Source organism: Siniperca chuatsi, linkage group LG3, assembly GCF_020085105.1.
Source record: "Siniperca chuatsi isolate FFG_IHB_CAS linkage group LG3, ASM2008510v1, whole genome shotgun sequence".
NCBI lineage: Eukaryota > Metazoa > Chordata > Actinopteri > Centrarchiformes > Sinipercidae > Siniperca > Siniperca chuatsi.
Window position 1 is genome coordinate 10,529,537 of NC_058044.1, and position 24,569 is coordinate 10,554,105.

The 24,569-nt window shown below is 39.4% G+C and overlaps 2 protein-coding genes across 4 annotated transcripts; one reads left to right on the forward strand and one right to left on the reverse strand.

Moving 5' to 3' along the window:
- The first annotated feature begins 733 nt into the window (after window positions 1-733).
- On the forward strand, window positions 734-19,283 carry sh3d19 (SH3 domain containing 19). 3 transcript variants are annotated; one of them, XM_044190063.1, is made up of 21 exons: window positions 734-946; window positions 7,987-8,026; window positions 9,096-9,136; window positions 9,469-9,508; window positions 9,785-9,911; window positions 10,465-10,639; window positions 10,762-11,793; window positions 12,980-13,093; window positions 13,363-13,475; window positions 13,969-14,009; window positions 14,118-14,331; window positions 14,417-14,485; window positions 14,603-14,746; window positions 14,861-14,933; window positions 15,557-15,687; window positions 15,823-15,881; window positions 15,977-16,203; window positions 17,064-17,113; window positions 17,322-17,508; window positions 18,127-18,233; window positions 18,361-19,283. In XM_044190063.1, exons 1-21 carry the CDS (start codon window positions 865-867, stop codon window positions 18,469-18,471), a joined length of 3,177 nt encoding a protein of 1,058 aa, XP_044045998.1. In that variant the 5' UTR covers window positions 734-864; the 3' UTR covers window positions 18,472-19,283. The 3 variants fall into 3 exon arrangements, with proteins under 3 accessions (XP_044045998.1, XP_044045997.1, XP_044046000.1); XM_044190062.1 differs by having other exon boundaries at window positions 18,124-18,233; window positions 18,361-19,232; XM_044190065.1 differs by having other exon boundaries at window positions 10,486-10,639; window positions 18,124-18,233; window positions 18,361-19,232.
- Window positions 19,240-23,285, reverse strand: rps3a (ribosomal protein S3A). The gene is made up of 6 exons (XM_044190066.1): window positions 23,129-23,285; window positions 22,347-22,450; window positions 21,765-21,952; window positions 20,071-20,279; window positions 19,729-19,838; window positions 19,240-19,406 (listed from the first exon to the last, which is right to left on the reverse strand). The coding sequence occupies exons 1-6, from the start codon at window positions 23,188-23,190 to the stop codon at window positions 19,279-19,281; spliced, it is 801 nt and encodes a 266-aa protein (XP_044046001.1). The 5' UTR covers window positions 23,191-23,285; the 3' UTR covers window positions 19,240-19,278.
- Window positions 23,286-24,569: the final 1,284 nt, after the last annotated feature.

Sequence of the window (24,569 nt, forward strand, 5' to 3'; positions counted from 1 at the left end):
CACAATTCCCAGGTATTATTCGGTGGTGATTACTAAACTGAAAACATTGGCCCTGATTGTAATGAAAGAGACCTTTATTTCTAATTTAAAGTTTGTTAAACCAGGCTATAAAGATGAGCAGGTCTGTAGCGACATCTAGTGGAAGAGCAGCTGAATTGCAGTTTTCCACCACAGTTGTGTCTCCATCTATTCAGAGGAAGTGTTTATGAAGATGACCAGTGATGGAAGAAGTGCTCAGATCTTTACTTACTTAAGTAAAAGTAACACTAGCACAGTGAGAAAATACTAACTACAGGTAAAAGTCCTGCATTCAAAACGTTGCTTATGTAGGGAGATATATAAAATATAATTTAACACTTGAACACACAAAACTTGTCTCTGTGTAAAGTGTGAATATTAGTTAAGCCATATGGGTTTTATTTGTCCGCACCCTCACCAGGTACACGACAGTTTCTTGGTTGTTGAAAGGTTGTCCTTGTTCATCAATCTGAGTTCTGCATCTCATGCAAACACCCCCCCCCCCCAGCGTTTTTAAAAAAAATCGGTTTCATAAAATTAGGAGGAAAAGGGAACCGCCGTTAATAAAAAATAAAAGTTTTAACCATGAGCTAATGGGATACCATGTTTGGTATTATCGCTGGGTGAGTTGGTCCTGCAGAAGGTGGACCGTGTTGCCTGCTGGGGTCGTGACGGTGAGTGGCACCAGCTCCATCCACTGCGGGGCAGAGCAGGACAAACGGAAGCTTCCAGCGGACAGGACAGCAAGCCGAGCTTTAGCGACCGTGTAGACAGATAAACTAGCTGCACTTCTAGTAACGGATATCTATTTATTTATTATTTATTTCTACATTGTTTTAAATCCCGATGGCCGAAGCCCGGCGTGAAGAGGAGGGAGAGGGGGAGCGCAGAGAGCTGCGGGACGTCCGGAACAGAAGCCAGACAACAGGTATGTTTGGGAATGTACCAGGCTGACAATGCTCCGATGAGCTGAATAGTTTCCTGAAACATATAACGGGTACTTTGTTTTAAAACATGTTGTTGTCGAAATGGAGCATATGATTTAGACTTTTGAGAGACAGGCTTTTGTGAAGTGAGTTTAATGATTATTTTAAAAGAACATATCAGTGATTTTGCACGTTTTATCAGTGATTTTGCACGTTTTCACCAACTTAACTGAAAATCACGTGTACTTTACATCATTTAGCAAATCATGCTGTTGTGTTTTAGAAATGTGCGTGTATTTTTCCCACCACTCCAGGCATCCATTGTTTTCCATTCATCTACGCTAGCCTACAAGATGAAAGACAATCAACTAACTTAGATGAGTTGTGTAATCCATCGCAGTGAACACCAAGTCTGCATTCATCTTTTGTCAAAGTTACATTATTGTTCTTTGGTGATGTAATTGAAGTGCAGATATGACATATCTGCACTGAAAGAGTCTGCTATTTGATTTTCGTGCCATGAGAAATTAATAGATACTAATGGAGGTCTGGAACAGTTGGGAAAAAACCCCGTCAAACATTAATTACTGCACAGCAAAAATGTCAAGTCTAGATGATTTGTAGATAAGGTGCTAACATGCAAAAACACTGGTATGGCCCTTTTAACTATTCAGTGACTTTTTTTGTTATCAGAAGCTGTTGAAACCTGACATACAGTAGGCCTACAGTATCTTGTCAACCAGACAGATAGGCTTATGTAAATGTAAAAAATAAAACTCTTTATGTATGGACAGACATACACTTCAAAAACATTAGATTGATCTTGATCAACTTGCTTTTAAAGATCCTCACATTTAAATATATTTATAAGTGTGTTAACAGCTGTGCTTTGATACCTCTGGTACCCCTTCAGTTGCTAGGAGATACAAAACTCTTATACAGTATGAAGCAGTAAAGGCTGGTTGCCATGTTTTGGTCTCCTGGGTGGAAGTCAGCTAAAATGCTTAAGTTTAAAAGTTTTTTTTTTCCATTTAAGACAAAATACTAAAGGACAATATAAGAGACAGTTTGCTTTTTATTCAGTTAAATTGTTAAAATGATGCACTGTCGACCCTCTGTCATAAAGAATGACCTGATTAGCACTGACTTGACAGCACAAATATTTATTTTTGTGTTAGCTTATCGCTGACAAATCCTCAGTGCCCCATGAAGTGAAAGTGTCATTAATACCAGCGACTGGCCTCTGTGATCATCATCATCACTCACCACTGATGGATTTCTCAGTAAATGACATTTGTGTGCCGGTAGCAGCTGAGAGTGAACAGTCTCCGCAGGCAACAGAGCTGAAAACCTGTCTGTCACCTTTTTTAGAGTAACACCATTTACCTTATCAGCAGCCACCTAGTGATTATAGAAACTACCCCACACACCCCATAGCAACACTTGTCGCTGAAAAGGAAACAAGTCTTTTGTTCCTTTTTTAATTTTGACTCACTTACAGGTTTGTAGCGTCAGTATTAAGCCTGTGATTTAATGAACAAACATTAGCTTTTCAGTCAGCTGCCTTGAGTATTGAAACTGTCTCAGTCGTAGTTAGAATTTCCCCTCTATTATGGCTCAGAAGAAGGTTCCTTGTAAATATAACACAGTTTTCTTTGTTCCTTGCTTTTTCTTAGCAACACCTGGTGTGCAAACTCTTATTTCTCTAACTCCCATGTGCCCTGCCCTGCCCAGCTATCTACAGCCAGTGTATCAGCTCAGACTACGCCCCCAAACCACACCCTAACCCCACCAGCTGTCCTCATGGAAATTTCTGTCAGTCTCTCCGGGCAGGCAGGCTGCTGTGTCATGAACAAGTTGTACTTGTCTGTACTTGATGCAGTTTTCCTCAGAATAATGGTTTAATATGATACATTCCTTCATCAGTGGTTTGCATTGGCCCGCAGCATCATGGATCCATGTCAGATACCTATTTTGAGGCAGTTTCCACTGTGAATCACTCGTCTGCATTGACACCGTCTAATCTTCTCTGACTAAAGGTCCACATCAGCTGCTGACATTGTGTTTGTCACCCATAACACTATAATCTGTTTTGTTTTTTTTCAAGTGAAGGATAAATCTATCAACTGTTAACAACAACAAAGATGTTATCCCTGCGTGTTAAATGTGACACACTAGTGGTGGAAGAAGTATTCAGATCCTTCACTTAAGTAAAAGTAGCGATACCACACTGTGAAAATACTAAACTACAAGTAAAAGTCCTGCACTCAAAACCTTAGTTAAGTAAAAGTATGCAAGTATTATCAGTATCAAGTATCAAAAGTAAAAGTGCTCATTATGCAGATATATAATATTACAGCTGCATTCATGTGTATGTTGCATTGTACTGCTGTTTAAGGTTGAGCTAATTGTAACTACTTTATATACTGTTGGGTAGTTTAATCTACAGCAGTCATATTCTAGCATCGCAGTCCTGTGAGAACCACGTATCTCTAAAAAGTCAACTTTTCAAGAAAATCCAAAGTTTTTATTTAGCTTAAGAAGTAGGAGAAATTGCATAAAACCCATAAAGAAGGAACACTTAAAATTTCAGTTTATCAGAAAAATTCAATTTCAGAATCACCAAATTTGGAGATACATGGTTTTCACTGGACAGGAAGGGTATGAAACGCAACTAGTAAATAAAGCTGTCAGACAAAGTGGAGTAAAAAGTACAATATTTGCCTCTGACATAGTGGAGTAGAAGTATAAAGTTGCATAAAGTGGAAGTCAAATAAAGAACAAGTACCTCGAATTTGTTGAGTATGATGTATAATTGAGTCAGCAAACCTGCCTAAGAAGTTGGAGAAAGACTCAAGCTAAACCCTTTATTAGACTTTATCTGCCTCTGACTTCAGTGGTATGAAGTCCTGGCTGGTGTAGTATGACACTTGGATTGTTTTTCTTTCTCTCCCTTTGTTGCCTTCCGTTTCACCAGCTGCTCTGTGACTGCTGTTGCTGTGCTGAGTAATGTCAGCATGTGTTCAAGTGAGAGTGCAGCTGTGAGGGGAAACCTTTCCTGCTGACTTTGGCAGCTTTCTCGTGTGTTTGTGGTGTCTTTTCAGGTGTCAATGGCCCACAAATACCAAGAGGTGATTAGAATCCAAAACTTTATGAGGTGTTCATGGGGCTCGTCACGTTATCTGGCAGCGATTTCCATTTTCTCTAATTCTTCTCAAAGACTTCTTAATGAGTGAGTTTAGCACAGTTTGCACAGTCAGGGAGCACTACACATGTTCTTTCAAATGATCTGCATGCTTTTTAAGGGACAACGATTCGGTGGTCAGTCAGTTGGTCGGTTTGTTGGTTCACCACTGAAATTTGGTACAGATATCCACTGTCCCCACAGGATGAATACTCGTCAATTTGGTAATCTTGTGACTTTTCATCTAGCGCAACCAGCTGGTTGACATTTTTTGTCCAGATTGAAATGTCTCGACAACTGTGGGATGGATTGCCGTCAGACCAGATCATGCTGGCTGACAGACATTCATAATCCCTGTAGGGTGAATTGTAATAGGTTTGGTGATCCCCTGACCTTTTGTCGAGTGCCACCATCAAGTCAAGATTTTTATTTCTCCAATATCTGCAAAACTAATGACATTCCCACAGCCTCAGCTTTTTCTTTGGGGGTAATTAGCACATGTTAGCATGCTAACATGCTAAACTAAGATGGTGACTGAGGTAAATATACCTGTTAAACATCAGCATGTTAACAATGTCATTGTGAGAATGTTAGCATGCTGATGTTAGCATTTAGCTCAAAGCACCACTGTACATAAGTACAACCTCACAGAGCCGCTAGCATGGCTATAGACTCTTTAAGCATTTCTGCTTTGTCTATATTAAGTCTCCTGTAATGTCTGATTCATATTTTATCATATTTTTTTATATAAGCACTGAAACCAGATGAAAGCAATTCCAGGACAAAAGTTACATAAGAAGAACTGGTCTGTCTGGAACTGTCACCTAAAAAAAAATCTGATACAACATATAACTGCTATATCGGGATCAAATCTAGGTCTATTGCTTTTGAATCTACAGTACATACCAGTTTGCTTTCCCAGTGTCCCACACAGTGTTATCTCCTTTAATAGCTGAGCTCATAATACACAACTTTATGTTGCTGTTTCTTTCAGTTCATACTCTTTAAAAAAATGCATTTGAGATATTAATGTGAAAGTGGTTGTTATTGGTACAAAGGCTTTTGCTTTTTAAAATCACTATTTTTAGCACATATCTTAAATGCTTTTAATGTATGACCCAGAAGGGCTCCTCAGGTACTCTGGGAGCCTTTTAACTTTTTCAAAGTGCAGAATGAAAACCTTTTGGTGGAGCAGCAATTAGCTCATGTGCTCTAAGCTTTTGGAGCAGCCTCTCAGAGCATCAGAGGGTAGCTTAAAATTTGTATATTTTTTAAATGTAAGCTCAAAAACCTTTTTCGCCTGGAGTGTTTCTGTAATTGTAAATGATCTCTTAATACTTTGTAGTTTTTATTATTAATCATGTATCTTCATACTTTCCCCCCCAGTTTATTTATTTATTTACTTCAGCATCTTTCTTGTACTGTACAGCACTTGTGTGTGTGTGCAATCGTCTCCATTGATTCGCAGTACTTGTTTTGTATTCTTGCAGTGTTTTTTTCAGTTGTACAAAGCAGGGTGAAATATGCCATATATGTAAAGTTTGATTAGTTCATTGATAGTTACCAGTTAAATTTTCAGCCAAACAAATAGGCTGTGACTTCATGACTTAGTAGAGGTACAATCAAGGCTGTAGAGGTTAATTATTTAAATATTTTTAGACTAATGTCAGTTACGAATGGCACAGAGCAGTGTGAATATCCCTGTGACCTTTTATTTTGGAGGAAAAAGACAGTGACAGTGGCACAACCATCACTTCCTGAATGACCACATTCCAGTTCATCAGATCGCCCAAGTAAACACAGGAGAGCTGAGATATTACAAGTCCCTCCCTCTCTTTTTTTCTGTTGTCTATGGGTGTGTGACTGCCGGCTTCAAGTTTTTTGTCACATTCAGTCACTCACTCGATGGACCAGGAGAGAGGATCCTGGTGGAAATATCCTTTTGTTGCTGAAGATTTTATATTTATTCCTCACAGGTAGGGGCATCATTGCATAGAATCACGAGAGACACGTTCTGTAGAGGGCAACAGCACATCACATGCATAAGTGAAAGTAAAGTTAACCAGACAACTGTGCTATTATGTCATATATACATCACACTTAATATTTAGAAGGAAGCGGTGATGTGTGTGTAGTAACAGAGATTGATACTTTGTCAGTTGCTAGAAAACGTCTTTCTCATTAAGTGAAAGTACAGAAAGTCTCTTCTCACATGTTGTTAAAGTGTAACTTGAGGCAGTAGCACTGTGGCACTAATAGCTAACAAGTAACAGGTGGATTTGACTGCCAACGAGGTCATGGTTTCAGGCTAGAGGCATTGACAAAAATGCTGACTTCAACCACTGCCTGTATTTTTTTCTTCAATATTCTTCTAAAGAGTTTACTCTCAAATATGAGGAAACAAGTGACCTCTTATTAGATTAGATTATATTAGATTAGATAAAGTGCCTAGGTGTTAACCAATGGACTGGGGTGTGAAATCTACGTTTTGCTCCTTTACAACTTGTTGTTTGAGTGAGACAGGAAATTCAGGTCACTGCCAAATAGTAAAGGAAATAATAGAACTGAGTGTATTGTATGTGTCTGAAGCAGCACCTGTAACGTACCAGTAAATTTCACTTTAGCCTGGGTACATGCTGTTATTTATTTATTTTTGAATGGGAGAGAACATTTTAACACTGACTTTCCTTTTAACTATGTTTATCCCTCTCATAAGCCCTATTCCCAATCTTCAGGGCCACCTGGCATTATAGAATCTCATTAACACAACACAGTATCTGTGGACCATACATTTAGGACTTTTGTTTAATGCTTTTTATGAAGATGTTCAGTGCAGTTATGTTAGCAGTTATATTGCTAAATGTTTGATTGTTTTTTTCTACTCTATGTGAATTACACGCAATAGAAGATGTTTTAAAATTGTAAAAATTAGGGACTGTATAGCATTGCTCGTGAAAACTAATGCAGTTGTCTGTATCAAGGAAAATAACATTGTCATGGTTACGTAATAATCGCAAAGATTTGGAAGCGCCACCCCAGTTACTGAAGACTAACTTGTTCATCCAGAATTAATTGCTGATCCCGCTGGTGAAGGTTTGGTTCTTGTATTTCTAGTTCATAAAGTCCAGTCTGTAAGTAGTAGGAAGTAGTATTCAAAATGAAACAATGGCACAATCTTCACTTCTTGCTTTTTTCAGGAGCGTTTTGCCTTCAGGTGATGGTCCTCAGCAAGTGAAACACATAAGGTCAGGTGACAGGTGACCACTGCATTGCCCTAAAACTTCTTGGTTGTCGTCTGATAATCGTCTTGCTGCAATTCACTAAAATTAGGGGACGACATACTATATTGAAAGTGTTACAAGTCCGTCACTGTTAACTCAATATGGAGCTGAACACCTTTAAACACCCTTAAAGCTGAAAGTCAGTACTTAAACCTCATAGTCATTGTTTCATTTCAAATTCAATGTACCTGAGTGGAGTCAAAACTGTCACTGTCCTGATACTAATAGACTAGGTACAACAATATATACCATGAGACAATATACAATTTCAACTGTCAGAGATTTTTCCATACTGTGGTAGCATTCGCTTTAATATTTCTGTGTACAGTGGGCCATTGTGGGAAATGTAGCAAATCAATGAGAACGACTGTTTTATGGTAAAATTGGATTTTTGTGTGACTTTTGCATTAATGTAACAAAGTGTCTTGATATGCCAGGTATTTAATTCTCTGGATTAGACAGAACTAGACATTCCCATCTGGTTATTCTATCCCTTAACAGTTTCTCAGTTAGATTTTCTATAAAACAATTGACTGTATCACAAGATTAAAACAGGTACCTCTGTTTTCCTCTGCAGATCATCCTGAAAGAACCAAGCCAGATCACTTACATTCTAGGTATGTAATTTTCCCTTCACCCTATAGGGTTTTTTATTTTGCATAACTACCAACAGTTTCACCAAACTGTACTGTTGCTGGGAACGAGGCACTATCCCTTTAACAGTCAGATATGCTGATGGTGAAGTTGTGAATGGACCAAACAATGCACTGATCTATTCTCACTGACTGACTGACAGAAATCAACATGGGGACGAATACCTGCATTTCTTTAGTTGTTGTTGTTTACAGACATTAAGGAAAGCAAAGCCTCCTTACTGGCCCTTGTAGACCTCATAGAGATCTGGAAAACTATTTAAAAACACAGTTTATGATAGATCACACAAGATGGTTTTTGGCCTTAAGATCCTTGTGTTTACAGCTTAGCTTATCACCATCAAGACAAGGGCGAGGATTGTTGGTCTTTCCCCCAGATAGTATCACCCTCCTGCAGTCAGTCCTTAATGAGCATGACATGTGTTAATGATGAGCCTGCCTCCACTGTCAAGAGAATTTACCGCAGCTGTGGTAAAGAGACTGTTAGCACAAAGTACCACAATTGTTTAATTGAACAAGGAAAGCACAAAGACTGGGGATCTTAATATTATTATGTGATGAGATTTTAGGATTAGAAAAGAATCTTTACCACTGAGAGGTAAACAGCCTGAGGATATCAAACTGTGTCAAACATGTCCGTGTGGAGAGAAGGTGTTGTGTGGAAGATTAGTCATTTGTCCTGTGTTTAGCTGGACCATATTTTTGTAAGGTAGGTGGTTTTCAACTGAGCACATAAACAGCAGTTGCAGGGATGTTATTCTTCTCTTATGTAATGCTGAAAGCATCACTTTTTGCAATACTATATATAATATTTTTGCCTTGAATAACCAATACTTTGTTGTATAGAGCTGCAGATGTGAACAAATATTTACCTGACTAAAGCCTTCTTGCTGTTCCCTAAATTAAATCAGAACTATCTGAAGTAGGACTTTGATTTTGCAGCTTTGAGCTCCTTCTGCATACATTAAGCTGTAAACAATATGAGCTCCACACCTTAACAATAAATGGGCTTCCTTTTCTTCCCTCTTTTCAGCCAAGGACCTCTGTCTTCTATACGAGCTGCTATCAAACGAAGTAAGTTTGCCAAAACTGAGCTTCAGTGACATTTTGAGATCACGTAAAAGCAACACATAAAGGGTTAATTCCTTGAATAAGCTTTTTGTAGAAAACGAAAGATCTAAATCAGAATTATATCATGATTTATATGGGGGAGTTATTAACCTTTTTTAAGATGAACAAATGTTTGTCCCTCAGAAATACAGTTTTATAATTGTTGACAAATGGAAAAGAAATCTTAATGTTTCCACACATAAATGGAAAAACAATGTAAAACTGTCTTGTAAAATATGATTATTTTTAGACGTAAAACAAAATTATGACATATAATATGATATTTCTTCCTTCAGCAAGGACAAACGCTCAGAGTCACCATCCCAGAGAGAGAAGGTAAAATAAACAAACACTACCAAGTAGAGAACTTTATAATGCCGTTTACTTCTGGACCATTCATGTTCCTCCTCATTGATGTGGATTTAAATAGACGACTGTTATTATCTAATTTGTTGCATGTTGCTTTACAAATAACCTCAATAAGAGTTGAAAATACTTTGCCAGCTAGGCTAAGAAAGAAACCAAGTTATCAACGAGAAATAAATCATCTGTAATCATGTGTATTTTGGTGTTCTGAATTGGTGCCATAGATATGTACGGTTTGTATTTCAGGCGACCAGAGATCACCATCGTCTCAGCAGAACCTCTGGCCAGTAACAACTGGTTCTCAGGAACCTCTGAGATTTTCCCTCCTCCTCCTCAGTCAGGCTGGTCTGCAGGGATCCAGGCTGTTACACAGGTAGGCCTCGTCTGATTGACAGTGTTTTGATTTCACCTGGTTTGGTTTCACCTGGCTTTGATTCTGTGCTGTCCAAGAATATTTCTTCTTAATCAAGAAATCAAAAAACACTAAATGTCTGCCTAGAACTTACAAAAATGTAAGTTCTAAGCAGAGCTGTAGCCAAAAGTTCCCCTTTATTTCCCAACATCAAGGTCTAAATATTATTTCAGAGCCTTTCTCCACACTGCCAGGAATAAAAATTTGTTGGCCAAAAGTAGTAGAATTTAAATATATTAAGCCTAAAAATACTGGAGTCAGCGAAATTCACACCATGTGTAAATTTTTAATTGCAGTCAGTTAAAACCTTAAAACCTTGAAATCATTTTGAGGACATAACCTCAGTATCCTCAATAGTAGCTACGGTCCTGTAAGTAAATCCTAATTGTTTATACAGCACATCACTAAATGAAATATCTTAACATACTGAGCCGGTACCATAAGCAGAAATGTCATAGTATATGGGGAAATAACATGCGCGGGTGTGTGAACACCTCTCTTTTTCATGACTTAGCCCCCACCATCCTATGAGCAGGTGATTGAAGAGAAGACCCAGGAAGAGCACATTGTCAAGCCCACTGCAGCCCCCCGCCGGACCACCTGCACCACCACAAGTGCCACACAGACAGACCCTGTGAGGGAAGACCCCTCGCAGACTGCTCCACAGTCAGCAGGGAAAAGACCTGCTGGTGAGGCATACGAGAATCGCTGGTGGTGGTGTAACTGTGTACCGAACTGTCAGTTTTAAGTTTCAGGCTATTTCTGCTATACACATCATGATTCTTTCATGATGATTTACATTTCTTTCCAGGTAAAAAGCCACAAAAACCACCAAGACCATCGCTGCCGAAATCAGTGGAAAGAAAACAGGCCGCTGAAACTGTTGCACCCACTGACGAGAAGGTTGGAACAAATACTACAGTATCCACAAACACTGAGGACCAAAGTGACTCAAAGTCAGATGTAAAGCAACCCAACCAAGCAGATTCCACTCACACATGCACCAGATCTGTCACTGTACACTGGGATATTCCTACAAAACATCTTTCTGCCACTGCTGCTGAAACTATTCCCTCTTCTTCAGACTCAGAACTCGGTCAACGCCCCGTTCCACTTCCTCGTACAAAATCCCGAAAGCAGGCAACTACAGAAGAGGTTAAAGTTCAGACTTTGGTCAAGCTCAGTGAAAATTGTGACAGCGCTCAATCTGATCCAGAGGACGTCTCCTCAAATAAATATTTAAAGGAGTTATTGGAGGTCTTTAGTGCAGATAACGAGTGTGAGGAGGACGGTGACACCGTTAACCAATCGGACGAGGCCTTACAAGGTGAAGATGCTGACAAGATGAACACCAACCACAGTCAAAGCAATATCCAGGCCAGGATCCGGGCCTTTGAGAGTAGCGCCAAGGAGGGAAATGTGGTTGAACCAGCCAAACCAGAACCTCGACCTAGGAAGCCGACCGACAGACCTCCAGTTGCTGCTAAACCTTTTGTACCTCTTAAACCTCAGTTTAATCACAGTATAGATGATGGCAATCAAAATGTCTCATCTACAAACATCCCTCAAAACCCTACACTAGCCCCTAGACCTCAGCCCCTGAAGAAACCTGTGGGATCTGTAAAAGAGGAACTAGAGACTTTACTCAACCAGACGGCCATCCCAAACAGATCACGTCCTTCTGTACTGACAAGAGCCAACAGCATCTATGAAGAAGCGTCACCAGTTCTTCCTACACCTCCAGTGAGGCCTTTTAAGGAACCTCTGAAACCCAACCTTAATATAAACAACCACAACTCAACCTCCATGTTCGGAGAGAATGAGTATGGGGGCAGTCCATCAAGTGAGTAGCATTTTATTTGAAGTTGTACAGTATATTGTGTAAAACAATACTGCTCTGTAGGAATGCACCCTAATGAATATTTTCATTATAGATTAATCTTTTGATTAATTTGTTGATTAATCAATTGTTTTATCATAATAATAAACTTTTATTTATAAATGACCTTTCAAAACAAACATGTAAAAATAGTTTTTTTTTCTTTCTATAAAACATCAATGCCATATGCCCATTATAGGAGCCTAAAGTCTTAAAATAGCTTACCCTGTCTGACCAACAGTCAAATAATCAACAGGCATTCAATTAATGATAGCAAGAAATGAATAAAGCAAGCAAATCGTCAGCTAGCAACTAGTAAATTATTTATTTACTGTAAAGGAATAGTTTTGGGAAATTCCAACATTTTGGGAGACATGCTTATGCACTTTCTTTCGTTAGATAGAAGAGTTAGATGAGAAAATCTATGCCACACTCATGTATGTGCGTTAAGTACAGAACTGGAGCCAGGGGCAATTAGCCTAGTTAGCTTAGCATAAAGACCAGAGACATGCAATCAGTACAAAAATAGAAATGTAAAAACGTCAATTTCACAAGTTATATGCTGTAACTATTTCTTGACAGTCAACAGCTCGGCGGACATGCTGGGCAAATGAATAAACTGTGGTTCGTCAAGAAATGGTTACAGGACACAAATCCTTTTTTTAAATCACAAATTGTCATTTTTACATATCTTTGTCTACAGGTTAAACAGATGAGATACAAGGTGTTCATTAGTAAGCTTTGGATGTCTTTGTAGGCATATTTTAAACTTTGAAGAGAGCCAGGCTAGCTGTTTTCCCCCTGACTACTGTCTTTATGCTAAGCTAGGCTAACTAACTCATGACCCTAGCTTCGTACTTAACATGCAGACACGAGAGTGACATTAATCTGCTCACCTCTTGGCAAGAGGGCAAATAAGCACATTTCCCAAAAATTCAAACTATTCCTTTTAATGACCAATCAATTAACAAAATTAAGCAAATAATTGACGAATCAATCAGCAAATAGTTGAAGCTCTACTGTTCTGGAATACAAATGACATACTAAAACTGTGTCGTCTGTGTTGACATTGTATGGCTCCTGAGCATCCAAACTTTGGTTAGTGTAGCATAAATACACAACTTTACAGTCAAGTGTCCCTTTTGTTCAGATCACATCCCGGTCAAGCCTCAGCATAATGTGGACAGCAATGGAGGCTCTTTCAACAGACAAAGTCTAACACGGAGACCAACCACCATCAGGATCCCCAGCAGAACTGGTTCATGTGAGTCCATCTCCCTCTAATGTGCAGTAAACCTTATGTGATTGTTGAAATGTATGTGATTTACTGTCAAAGTACACTTAACTGTTAAATTTGATGTGTGCATTTTGGTATTGACAGAGATGCAATGTTTTATATGGTTTCGAAACACTGTATTTTATAGTTTTCTTGATATTTTACATGCTGTATGTGTTTCTCTTGTATTTCTTTGTACACATCATAATGGAGCATACGTTTTCAGTATGTTGTAGTAAAGACAGATCTCTTCTCAGTGTCAGATAATTTTCAGGACAGTCCCCCTCCTCTGCCACCTCAGAAGCCCATAGGCTACCTAAACACCCCAGTGAACCACAAACAAAACCTGACGCCCATCCTCAACTTCCAGGTAAGATTGCGTCACACTGAGTGATCATAAACCCATAAACTGTGCAAACACTACCTCTGAACATCTCAGAGTTTATGGTTTCCACAAAATTAAGGTTATTCTTTGTAGACCTGAAAATACATCAGGGGAGTGATGTTTCTTGTCACACAACGTCTTTGTTCTTTGTATTTCAGCCTTTCCTTGAAAAATAGTTTTTGAGTCTCATTAAGAGGTTTTGTGCTATTAGTGTATATCTACTTATAAACTCTGACATGGTGCATTTTCAGCCCAGAAAGTCTCCCTCTGTCAGCTTTAGCTTGACTGTCATCTGTGTAGCTTACCTGCTTCATTTCCTCTGCTTTCTACAAACAAACAAACAATTGTAGCCCTATGAACACATTGCCTGCTGTTGAGCTGAAGCTAGCTGTGGCTAAATGCCATGTGCTGTAGCCTGGTTTCTATGGTTTCCAATGCTATAGTGCTAATAAAAATGCCCAACTGGATTCTTCTGCAGGAGTCTTTCCAGTTTGGACCAGAGCCATCACTACCACCTCGGTGAGTGAAGGGGGGGAAAAAATCTAGCGGTAGAATTTAAATGTTAAATGACGGTACACTTTGTAAAGATGCTACTCTACTTAACCTGATGATGATGTTGCACTTTAGGAGGCTGACTACAAGCAAAACCCTCCCACCTCGCCCACCTCCAGCCAAAACAGGCCCAGGAAGACCTCCCCCACCCAGCCTTCAGGCCTCAGGCCGATCCCATTCAGAATCATGGGAAGCTTCACCAAAACCCCAGGCACAGAAGCCCCACAGGAAAGGACCCGTCTTACCTCCAAGGCCCAGCCCAGGCCATCGACTCTACAACAATTACACTGTGAGAGAGATCCCCCTGCATGTCTAAATCATGTTTCAAATACCACTTGATGAGCACCTGTCTCAGTTTTGCTTTCTTTCACCAGCTTCAACTTCCTCATGCGATTGCTGCCTTTGACTACAATGGGAATAATACAGGAGAACTGTCATTTCAGGTGTCTGAACTACTTTTACTGGCTCACATATTGCTTTTACATAAAAGTGCAATAACAGCTGGATCTATAGAGTTGATTCAGCAACAGTGAATACCTTTTTGTTGGCCTTTTCAATAGAAAAATGAAGTCCTTCTGCTGCTAGAGGAGATTGACCACAATACGTTCGAGTGCCAAGTTGGAGACACCAGAGGCAGAGTCCACATGTCTCGCATGAAGATCATAACTCCTCTTGCCTCCGTCTCAAACATGTCCCCACCACAGGTAACCTGTCCTTCATTTATGAGTAAATACATGTCTCTGATACTTGAGACTGACTCCTTTGTGTCCAGTGGGCTCTGATCCACTAATCTAAGTGTCGTTGTTCTCTCCTTACAGGGTGCCGGTCCAGCTGGTTCCGGTGGAGATGGTTATGGGTTTAATGTGCAGGCCATACATGACTTCATTCCAGGTGACACAAACCAAACAGCTGATAATACTGACTGAGATTAGACAACACTAAAATGAGACAATACACTAAAAGAAAAGTTTGAAATTTTGGAAAATACTCTTATTCGCTTTCTTGCCAAGAGTTTGAAGAGAAGTTTGATACCACTCAGATGTCTATGCATTACGTAGTTATGGAGCTAGAGCTTGAGGCACTTAACTTAAAGACTGGCAGCAGGGGGAAACAGCAAGCACTGGAGCATTGGTATTTCCAAAGTTCAAAAATCTGTACATGAATTAAACAAACAGCGTGCTAATTAGTGAGCTTTTAAGGTGTTGCACGGAGTACTTTTGGACTTTGGAGAGAGCCAGGCTAGCTTTGTCCCTGTGCTTCCAATCTTGATGCTAGGCTAGGATAAGAAGTTTGGTATTAATCTTCTCACTCTTGGCAAAAAAGCAAACATGTCTATTTCCAAAATGTCAACATATTCTTTTTAATGCATGTTCATTTCTGAAACATAGATACCATCTGGCTGAAAATAATCCACATTAGTGGAACTAAAATTTCTCAAATGATTTGTTGTTTTGAACATGTTAAGATTATGTTTCTGATGCCATAAACAGCTGATGTATTTGTTCTGCGCACAGAGGGTCCAGGAGAGCTGGGTCTGAGAGCAGGAGATGTTGTGACCATGGTGGAGCAGGTGGACAGTGAGTGGTACAGAGGCTCTTGCAGCGGATCTACTGGTTTCTTTCCCATCAATTATGTTAAAGTCCTGGTAAGTCTCAACCACTGAAATCCTGTTCTTGCAAAGCATTGATTGTCTCTTTGGTGAGAACAATACATGTAGAGATGTTCACTATGGTTAACGATTCCCTGAATGAAAGAATTTCATTATCATTTCTCCAATTAGTCAAATTCACCAAAACCCCTCCCTGAACGGAAAGCGAAGCCACCACCTGCAACAGTCAGGTACTGTTTTTACATCATAAATTGTTTGCAATAGCCTTTACAAACTACCCTGATGAACTAATGTGATGTGTGAAATGTCGTTGCCTCCCCTAAAGTGGTCCGAGATGCGTGGCGAGGTTCGACTTCGAGGGGGAGCACAGTGATGAGCTGTCGTTCTCTGAGGGGGATGTGATCCAGCTGCAGGAGTTCATTGGACAGGACTGGGCTCGAGGACAGATCGGTGTCTTTACTGGTGTCTTCCCTCTTAACTTCGTAGAGGTCATTGAAGATCTGCCTCCACCTCCAAGTCAGCAGCACCAGTCCACCAGGATATCACTGCCTGGTAAGATTACCTGGGTTAGGTCCTACCCCTTCATTATTTTTCACTATGTGCTGATTTGGCCACCAAGAATGAGCTGAAATTATATTATACGTTTGTCAGTGTCTTAAATGGGACTACACCAACACAACAATGTTATCCTCTTGATCCTCGACTCGAAACAAAAGAGCGGCTGTGTCTGTCAGTGAAGCGCCTTTATCCATCCTTTTGTCTTTTATGTTGGCTGGCATTTCCCTCTGCGGCATGTCAGGAATGTGCGCTTCTATTTCTATTTCATTAAAGAGCTGTTTACAAAAGGTCTCTCAACAGTGAACTTGAAGCCTCAACACACTCATGCAACAAGGGCGGTGAACAGGAGTTAGGTAATACTGAGGTCATGAGCTGAAGTCCCTCTCCGCCCAAATTTATCCAAAAATGATTTATTTATTTATTTGGATTTTTCATATTTTATTTATTTATTCAGTTAGCTGTTGAATTACAATTTTTGGAGGTTTCTTTATGGAATCAACAAGTACTTATAAACTCAACACAACAAACTAAACGTTGTCTCAATTTTCCCTATAATTATAGTACCAGATTACATAGTTCTCTTTCAAGGAACCTTCCTAGAAAATAATTCCCATCGTGAAATTTGAAATGCTTTTTCAAAGGCCTTTTTTTGAATTATATTGTGATTCTTATTTTGTTGGCCTTCAAGTCTCAAAATGAAATATAAAAAGCCTAAATTATTCATTAACACATCAATATGTTAATAATAACTATGTCAAAGTGTGCTCACAGTTCTTTTTGTATATTGTTCCCTGATTGGATGGTATGTGCGTTTCGTTTTTTTTTGGTAACCTGTTTGCCATTTTTTCCCACAGGCATGGCTACTTCTCCGAGTACACACCCTCAAGTTGCCAAACCTGCTCAGGTAACCGATTATTTATATAAACAAATGCATCAATAAGGACTGGTTTTGCAGCAGACCAAATGTTTTCTGTAAAACAAAAAAATCAGAGAGAGAGGTTTGTTCCAGCTGAATATTGCACGTGTACTGATGCTCACACGCCCATTTGTTGACATTTTCTGTTTTTATCAATAACTGTACCATCTCCTCTCTTGTCCTGCTCGCTCTGTAGACGCCTCAGTCCAGTGTGGAGTGGGCGGTGGCTCTGTATGACTTTGCTGGGAAGTCAGACAACGACCTGTCCTTTCAACAGGGCGACTGCATCCTGATCACCCAGCATATTGACGCAGAGTGGAGCTGCGGCCAGCTCAACGGCAGAGAGGGCATGTTCCCCAGGGCTTTTGTTGAGAGCAGCACAGGTATGAAGTTGTCACAGCATCGGTATGTTGTTTATGACAAAATGACTGCCCTCAACTTCATTATTCCTTCCAGTACTTCCAATCTGTTGCCATCATTGAACTTCTAAGGGTTTCAATAGTCACACATTCTTCAAGTAATTGATTTGTGAAACATTTAAAAAAAAGAGGTAATCACTTTTATCTTTATTACACTTAAGCTGTAGTGTAGAATTTAACAGTGACAAGCAATGTTATTGGCAGTATGGCTGCAAGCAAGGATTATTTTAACTATCGAGTCATCTGCCAATTCATTTCTCTAGTCTGGTCTATAAAAGTGCCTCTCGCAGTTTTACTAAAGCCGAAGGTGATGCCCTGACCCAAGATATTTTTTAAGATAAGTTTACTATTTCATAAGTCAAAGAAACGCACCACTTACTGTTAAGAAGCTAGAACTGGGTATTGTGTGGTATTTGTACTTATTCAAAAATGTCATTATTTCACAGATTAATCGATTGTCAAATTATTTGCCAGTTCGCCAATTTTCTGTCAGACTAATCTAATTGTCTCAGCTTTAATTGGCACAAATGGACAGTTTTTAATAAATTATTTATTAATTCAGTAATATGCCTTCTTCAGCAGGCCAGCAGTCATCTGATAACCAGCAGAATGTAGCTGCTGCTGGTGGTGGTAGAGCCAGGGCTTTGTTTGACTTCACATCAGACTGCGAGGAGGAGCTCTCTCTGAAGGTATTGTGATTATTAATTATATTTCCCCCCCCCCCATTATGAATAAATTGCACAAACTCACAGATCACTCAAAAATACCTAGTGAAAGCACTGCCATTCAGACAACCTCTCACTCCTTCTTTCTCAGGTTGGGGATATTATAACCAGTCTGGAGTCCGTTGATGAAGAATGGTTCCTGGGTGATTTGAGAGGGAAACGGGCCCTGGTTCCTAAAAACTATGTGCAAGTACTGGGATAATGCCACGTGACTTTTGGTACAACAAAAATGGGACACTCCTGGCTGAAGGGAACTGAAATGAGATCTGAGGACAGATGTTTTCAGCAGTGGAAGTCTGAAGTGAACTTTCTTAAACTGGAATGCAGTATATCTCGTTTTCACCTGCGGCAAGAAGTGTTCACTGAAATGTATCAGGGGTATGAGTAAAGCTGGCTGGCAATTTAAATACCTTGGATATTGATTTACAAGATGATTTTGGATTATTCACCAACTGTGCAATTGCACTATCTAGTGGTTTCTCATAATTTTCCTACAATTAGTTGATTACCATTACAGCATCTCCAATACATTTTGTAGATCTTACTTTTCCATCAATCTAGTTTGATTATATGGAATTAAGTTCAAATAAAAAGGTCATTCCACTTCTGGGGAACAAATATTGTTACATTAGGACTAAGATTACAAACACTTGAGTTTTATGCTGCTTCCTTACCATTAGATTACTCATTTGAGTGCATTATTTACATCCTGGAAGCACCAGTTTCCCCTGTATTAACTAAATATTAGAAACTAATGTGATAAATTTAATGCCAAGTGATGAGTCTTATGCAATATAGGCTATTTATACTGCATATTCCCAAATCACTAAATACAAGTCAGCATAGATTGTCAATTTGTTAGTCCTGTGTGAGTACTGGATTTGATTTTATTGCTTATGTAAGATTCTATTGTATCTACAAAATGTACTGGGCTTTTACTATATACACACACAAAGAACAGTACAGTTTGTTGGTCATTTACATTTTTTATTAAATCTGTCAGGGTGTTTTAAACTGTCTCCTGGATGGGGGGCTCATAACCATCAGCCCTCTCCACCTTGGCTCCAGTGTCATCACCAGATGCCTTTGCAGCACTGCCGGCACCACCCTCACCGTGGAGCTCCATCAGTTTGCCCACTGCAAAAGAACACAACCTTTTAAATTATAAGCCTGATAGTTAAAAGTTAAGAGCAGCTGGAAGTTTGAAGTCAAAAACTGCAATGATAGTAGATCCTTCACCCCTAAACCCAGTTTGAGATGTTCAACTCTGAAAACCAACTATTGCAAACCTGCTTCATCCTTCCACACAATTACTGAAAACAGTATTTTTTTGTGAGGGAACGTCAGCTGATCTCAATAGGTAGTAATCAGGCATCATCTGGGACCGAAACAGTCATCACATGTTCCCACAGGTAGAAAGCTATAGCTACAGGCATAGCCAGGGGTGAGCATCACTTACACTCAAATTTGGGCTTCTTAAGCATCTTGACCTTGCGGACGTAGACGTCATGTAGAGGGTAGATGGACTGACAGGCCTTCTCAATGTCCTTGCCAACACTGTCAGGGATCCTGGAACACGACAATACACAGCACATTAATGCAAAGGGTAATCAGTTTATGAACCATTTTCAGTGACACCTTTATTTTTTAGCAATTACGCCACCACTGGTATTAGAGGCTTATCTTGAACGTGGAATAAAGACTATTTTGGTGAAGCTGTTTAACCTCAGACTAATCAGTGTGGTCATAAAAAATACTTTGAATAGTCATTCAGGGGCAGGAGAAACTGTACATGACTTACAGCTTGTTGACAACTTCCTTCAGGTCGTTGGTCTGAACCTCACGGGTCATGATCTCCATCATCTTCTTGCGGATTTGGCGGACCTGCTGGTGCTGGGCATAGGAGGTCTTTCTGATCTGGTTGGTGCGCTTCTTTGTGAAACCCACGCAGAACAGACGCAGAAGGTAGCCGTCGGTGGTCTTCACATCCACATGGGCTTCAATCATGGTCTGAGTGGAAAGAACAGATCAATCCTGATTAGATCTCACAGCCTCAACCTGCCATCTTTCCATTTGTGATAATTCCTGTATATTCTAACACCTAAACTGAGTGGTAATATAGTTTTTGCTGTGTTCACCTTCCCTCAACCTGCTTTTTTTAAACCACAAAGAGTTTAACAACCTCTGGACATGGTGTACTAGACTGCAGTTTTGTCCACTTGGTTTTTGATATACACACACATTTAATGCCTTGTAACTAAAACAAGTTTCAGAAAGCACAACCAGTGTAAAGTTACTAAAGGATAAATAATGTGCAACCATCCATTTATATTTTAGGAACACCAAGTTCTGCAACCAAAATTGCATATTGCTTCCAGTAATTGTAAGGTGTTCCAGTAATCACAAGTACATATGATGCTTTTACCCAATTGCTTTGTGTTATTCAAAGTGTGGAAGAAAAAAATAATTCGAGTACACCAGCCTAACTTTACTGTTCTTCCATGTTCATGGAGCTCAATTTAAAGATTAGAAATGTTGCATCCCAAACTGCACTGTTCCTGCTGAGGCAGCGGACCAAGTTTCTGTGCATCGTATTTGTTTCTACATTTTAAAAACTCTATGGCTACTGAACAAAGATACACAACATGGAGTATAACTGAAGCCTTTCTGCTTTGCTTCAAAAGCAGCAACAAAAACTTGGGGTTTGCTGCTACTGAGCTCCACTGTACATAAATTCAATGTCACTATCCTCATGGGTTAAAGACTCAAACACTGGGTTGGGAGAGTATATTGACATTACCTGTTGAACAATATATTAGGGAGGAATTATTGCCCTCAAGGAGAAAAAAATAAATTAATCACACCTCAGCAGTCTGTTCTCTTCAAATTTCATGACAATTTACACCTGATTCATAAGTAGTTCCCGTTCGTGAAACATTGTAGTGTTTACTGTGTTTTCCATTTACTCCAATATTCTTATATGGTCCACCACTCACTACAAAACTGTGAAATTAGCTAAATTAATATGGCTGCTTATGACTCAATAGCACAAATACATTTAGTTTATGATTTTCTCCGGGGAACCTCAATCAACAATCCATGCTCTTTCCTAGAAATGTCTCTTCAGTGTCCGTTTTCTACTGTTACCACTGGAGTAGTTGATCAATCACCTACCTGTTAAATTTTCCCAGGTAGTCCAAAGATTCAAACTACTGACCCTCCAGTCACAACCCAACTTCACTTGTACACTACCATTGCTCCTAAAAATCAGTTTTTTGTAGGTGTAGTCATCCTTAAGTTTTTACAAGGCATATAAACCTAAACCTTTTATTGTTGAAATGATCAACTTATGAACAAGGCTAGGTATTGAATCTCAAAAGTTTGAGAACTTTTGGATCAAAAAAGTATTGATTTACTGCTGATTCCAAAACTCACTTGCTACAATGAACTATTCAGAAAGACATGTAGTACTGTTCATAAAAACACGACATTTACCTGCCACTTCTTGACCATGGAGCACATCTTGTCGCGGGTCAGGTCCATGCCGTGGAAGTTGGTGAGGCAGTTCTTGCCCTGAACATCCTCAGTGATGAGCTTGAACTTGCGGAAGGCCACCTCATCGTTCTGGAGGTCAGCGAGACTCACCTCGAACACACGTCCCTTAAGACCATCCGAGGCGATTCCTAAGTGATTGTGAGTAACACATACAAGTTAAAAAAAACAAGCACCTGTAGGAATGAAAGTAATGCCAATCTCTGGAATCAGCGGAACCTCAGTAATGAGAAAATCATTCGATTTCATAAGCGTTCAGCAAACATTTGCAACTGAAACAGTTTCATACATTCTCACTGCATCGGCAAGAGTATCGAAGCATAACACACGGGTATCCGTAGAATTTAACATGTTCGCATTAATTAAGAGTATGTACAGCATGATTTAAAGTCTCATTCATCCTGTCACTGACATTGTCAAAGCATGGAGCTTGTATTTAAATCAATGACAGTCTAATGTATGGAAGAGACAGCTGGATGTTATTGCACAGGCACCTACATATTGAGAATGTACACTAAGACTTACTGGTTCCCTGAGTCCTGGTGACCAAGGTCTTGCCAAGATTGCGGATGTTGAACATGGCTGGTGCCTTGACATCATACCAGTCCTTCTTGGAAAAAGGGTCCACACTGCAGGAAAGTAACAAGCAGTTAGGGCAAACTCGTTGAGCAGAAATGACACAGCACCAACCAAAACACAGACTGGTTGTAACGTTACAATTGGGCTTGCGAGCTTGAGACTGCTAGCAAGCTAAACACGCACTGCAAAAGGACATTGCTCGGGTTAGCAGGCATCATGGAGGATTTACTTCTGACCAATTCACCAATATCAGCCATTTCCTAACACCCTGACTATACAATTCAGACGATCGGGTTGTTCATTTACGGCATACGGTAAAGTTATCCTGATCAGTAATCAATTAACTGTGGCGTTTGACTGCCATGACAGGTAAGCTCGGCTAAATCCATGCTAACATTTGGTAGCCCATCGCAAACGTTATTGGTCTTATCTCTGCGGCCAAACTAGCATAGCTTTTTAATGCTTCTTTAGGCAGAATCCCTTGAATGAAATATACAAGCATGATTAAATCAATTAAACTATGACAAATTACTACAGTGCAGAGTAAAGGAACACAGCATGGTAACGCCACCATCCAGCACCACGGAGGCCGGCGACGACGAGACTAGCACTGGCCCTGTAACATCTATTTAAAATCGGCTTCATCCTTCACATTTCTTGCACCGAAGTGACACCAATGAAAAAGACAAAGCCTGTTTCGTGTAACGATGTGTGAATTTGCTACTTACATCTTCTTTTTGGCACCTTTTTTGCCGCCTTTGGTCAGCCTCTTATTCTTGCCGACTGCCATGTTGGCTACAGGGAGTGAAAGAGAAGGAAACACGAAATACCGCGAGAAATAAAGAGACCGAAGTCGTGAGATTTGTCTTATCTCGCGAGTCCTTGTAGCTTCTTTTGACGCCCTCTGCTGGTAAAAGGCTAATACTTGTCGGATAGCCTCTTGAAGTAACTGTTCTACCAAGTAAATAACTTAATTTGTGGTGTCTATTGAAGCAAATAAATGCCGTAATGATTTTGATAAGCAACTGAATACCTAATGGTGAAATTTAATCTCTAATGAATACTTTTAATTTAAATACCACAGAATTTATTACATTTAAAAAAATAAAAAACTTCTTTCTGAATTTATGTGTAGTTCATAGACTATATAAAACAGGTGTAGTTGCAAGTTGCACAGATTGGATCAGTGAAATTCAAACACCAACATCCATCATGTAAAATTCAACTTCTATAATTTAGGATACAGTGAACACGATCATTAATTTAATATATAAAATCCAATACACTGGATTGTATGTGTGCCAAACTGACCGAACTTACCTCCAGAATGGTAGAATTAAAACTAAATTAGAACTAAAAATGTTGGTGCTTGGTGTTTGTTTTTTTGTTGCTCAGTTTCTGCAGACATAGCCTATATCAAGTTTTTGGAAACTAAAAAACTATTTACCTACTGGGAATTTAAAAGAGGGAAATTCAAATCACATAAATTTAAAACAATGGTTTTCAAAGGAAAATGTGTAAAATATTTCAAAGCTATACATTTGAAAATTATTCAGTAGTGATCAAATTTCACAATTACTGTAGATATTAATTTCTTTATAAAATTAAATTGTTACAGCATTTATTTGCTTCCATACATATCATCCACGCCACATATTGTGTTTAATTTGTAGCCTACTTTATAATGGACCTTTCATTAATCAAACCAGTAACGGTGCCATGATTACTTCGATCATAAAAGAATCATGTCTGAACAGGCAGAACCAGTCTCTACGTGTATTAACACATCATGCAGGTGTGTAGCTTGTTATTCACCCACACTGTTACTGTAACAAAGGGAAGAATTTTGTCTGTTGGTAAAATATAGTCAAAGTTTTAAAAAAAAACCTCCTACACCCTCATAGTGTTTATAGTGCAGTATTATTCATCAGACTTTTAAATGACTGTTGATCAGACCATCGGTGAAGTGAACATATTCATGTGTTTGTATCTAAACACGTAAAAAAAGTCTGCAAAAACATACTGAACATGTATGTTTGAGGGGTGAAAACTGTGTAATCATAAGACAGAGGTGAAGACACTGCAGCAGAGACATCCCAATATGTCCATAAAGATTATTCTTATTCTTCAGTGCAGCTGGTGGTGCCACCAATAAAAATCATTTCACCT

What these genes read in the sequence shown, in the direction of transcription:
- rps3a (XM_044190066.1), bottom strand. Translation starts at nt 23,190, where the DNA reads ATGGCAGTCGGCAAGAATAAGAGGCTGACCAAAGGCGGCAAAAAAGGT. An exon ending in AAAGGTGCCAAAAAGAAGAT is followed by an intron (nt 22,451 to 23,128) that starts GTAAGTAGCAAA and finishes ACTTTCCTGCAG; the next exon opens with TGTGGACCCTTTTTCCAAGA. An exon ending in CCATGGTCAAGAAGTGGCAG is followed by an intron (nt 20,280 to 21,764) that starts GTAAATGTCGTG and finishes CTTTCCACTCAG; the next exon opens with ACCATGATTGAAGCCCATGT.
- sh3d19 (XM_044190062.1), top strand. Translation starts at nt 865, where the DNA reads ATGGCCGAAGCCCGGCGTGAAGAGGAGGGAGAGGGGGAGCGCAGAGAG. An exon ending in GACTCTACAACAATTACACT is followed by an intron (nt 14,332 to 14,416) that starts GTGAGAGAGATC and finishes TTCTTTCACCAG; the next exon opens with CTTCAACTTCCTCATGCGAT. An exon ending in CCACCACCTGCAACAGTCAG is followed by an intron (nt 15,882 to 15,976) that starts GTACTGTTTTTA and finishes CCTCCCCTAAAG; the next exon opens with TGGTCCGAGATGCGTGGCGA.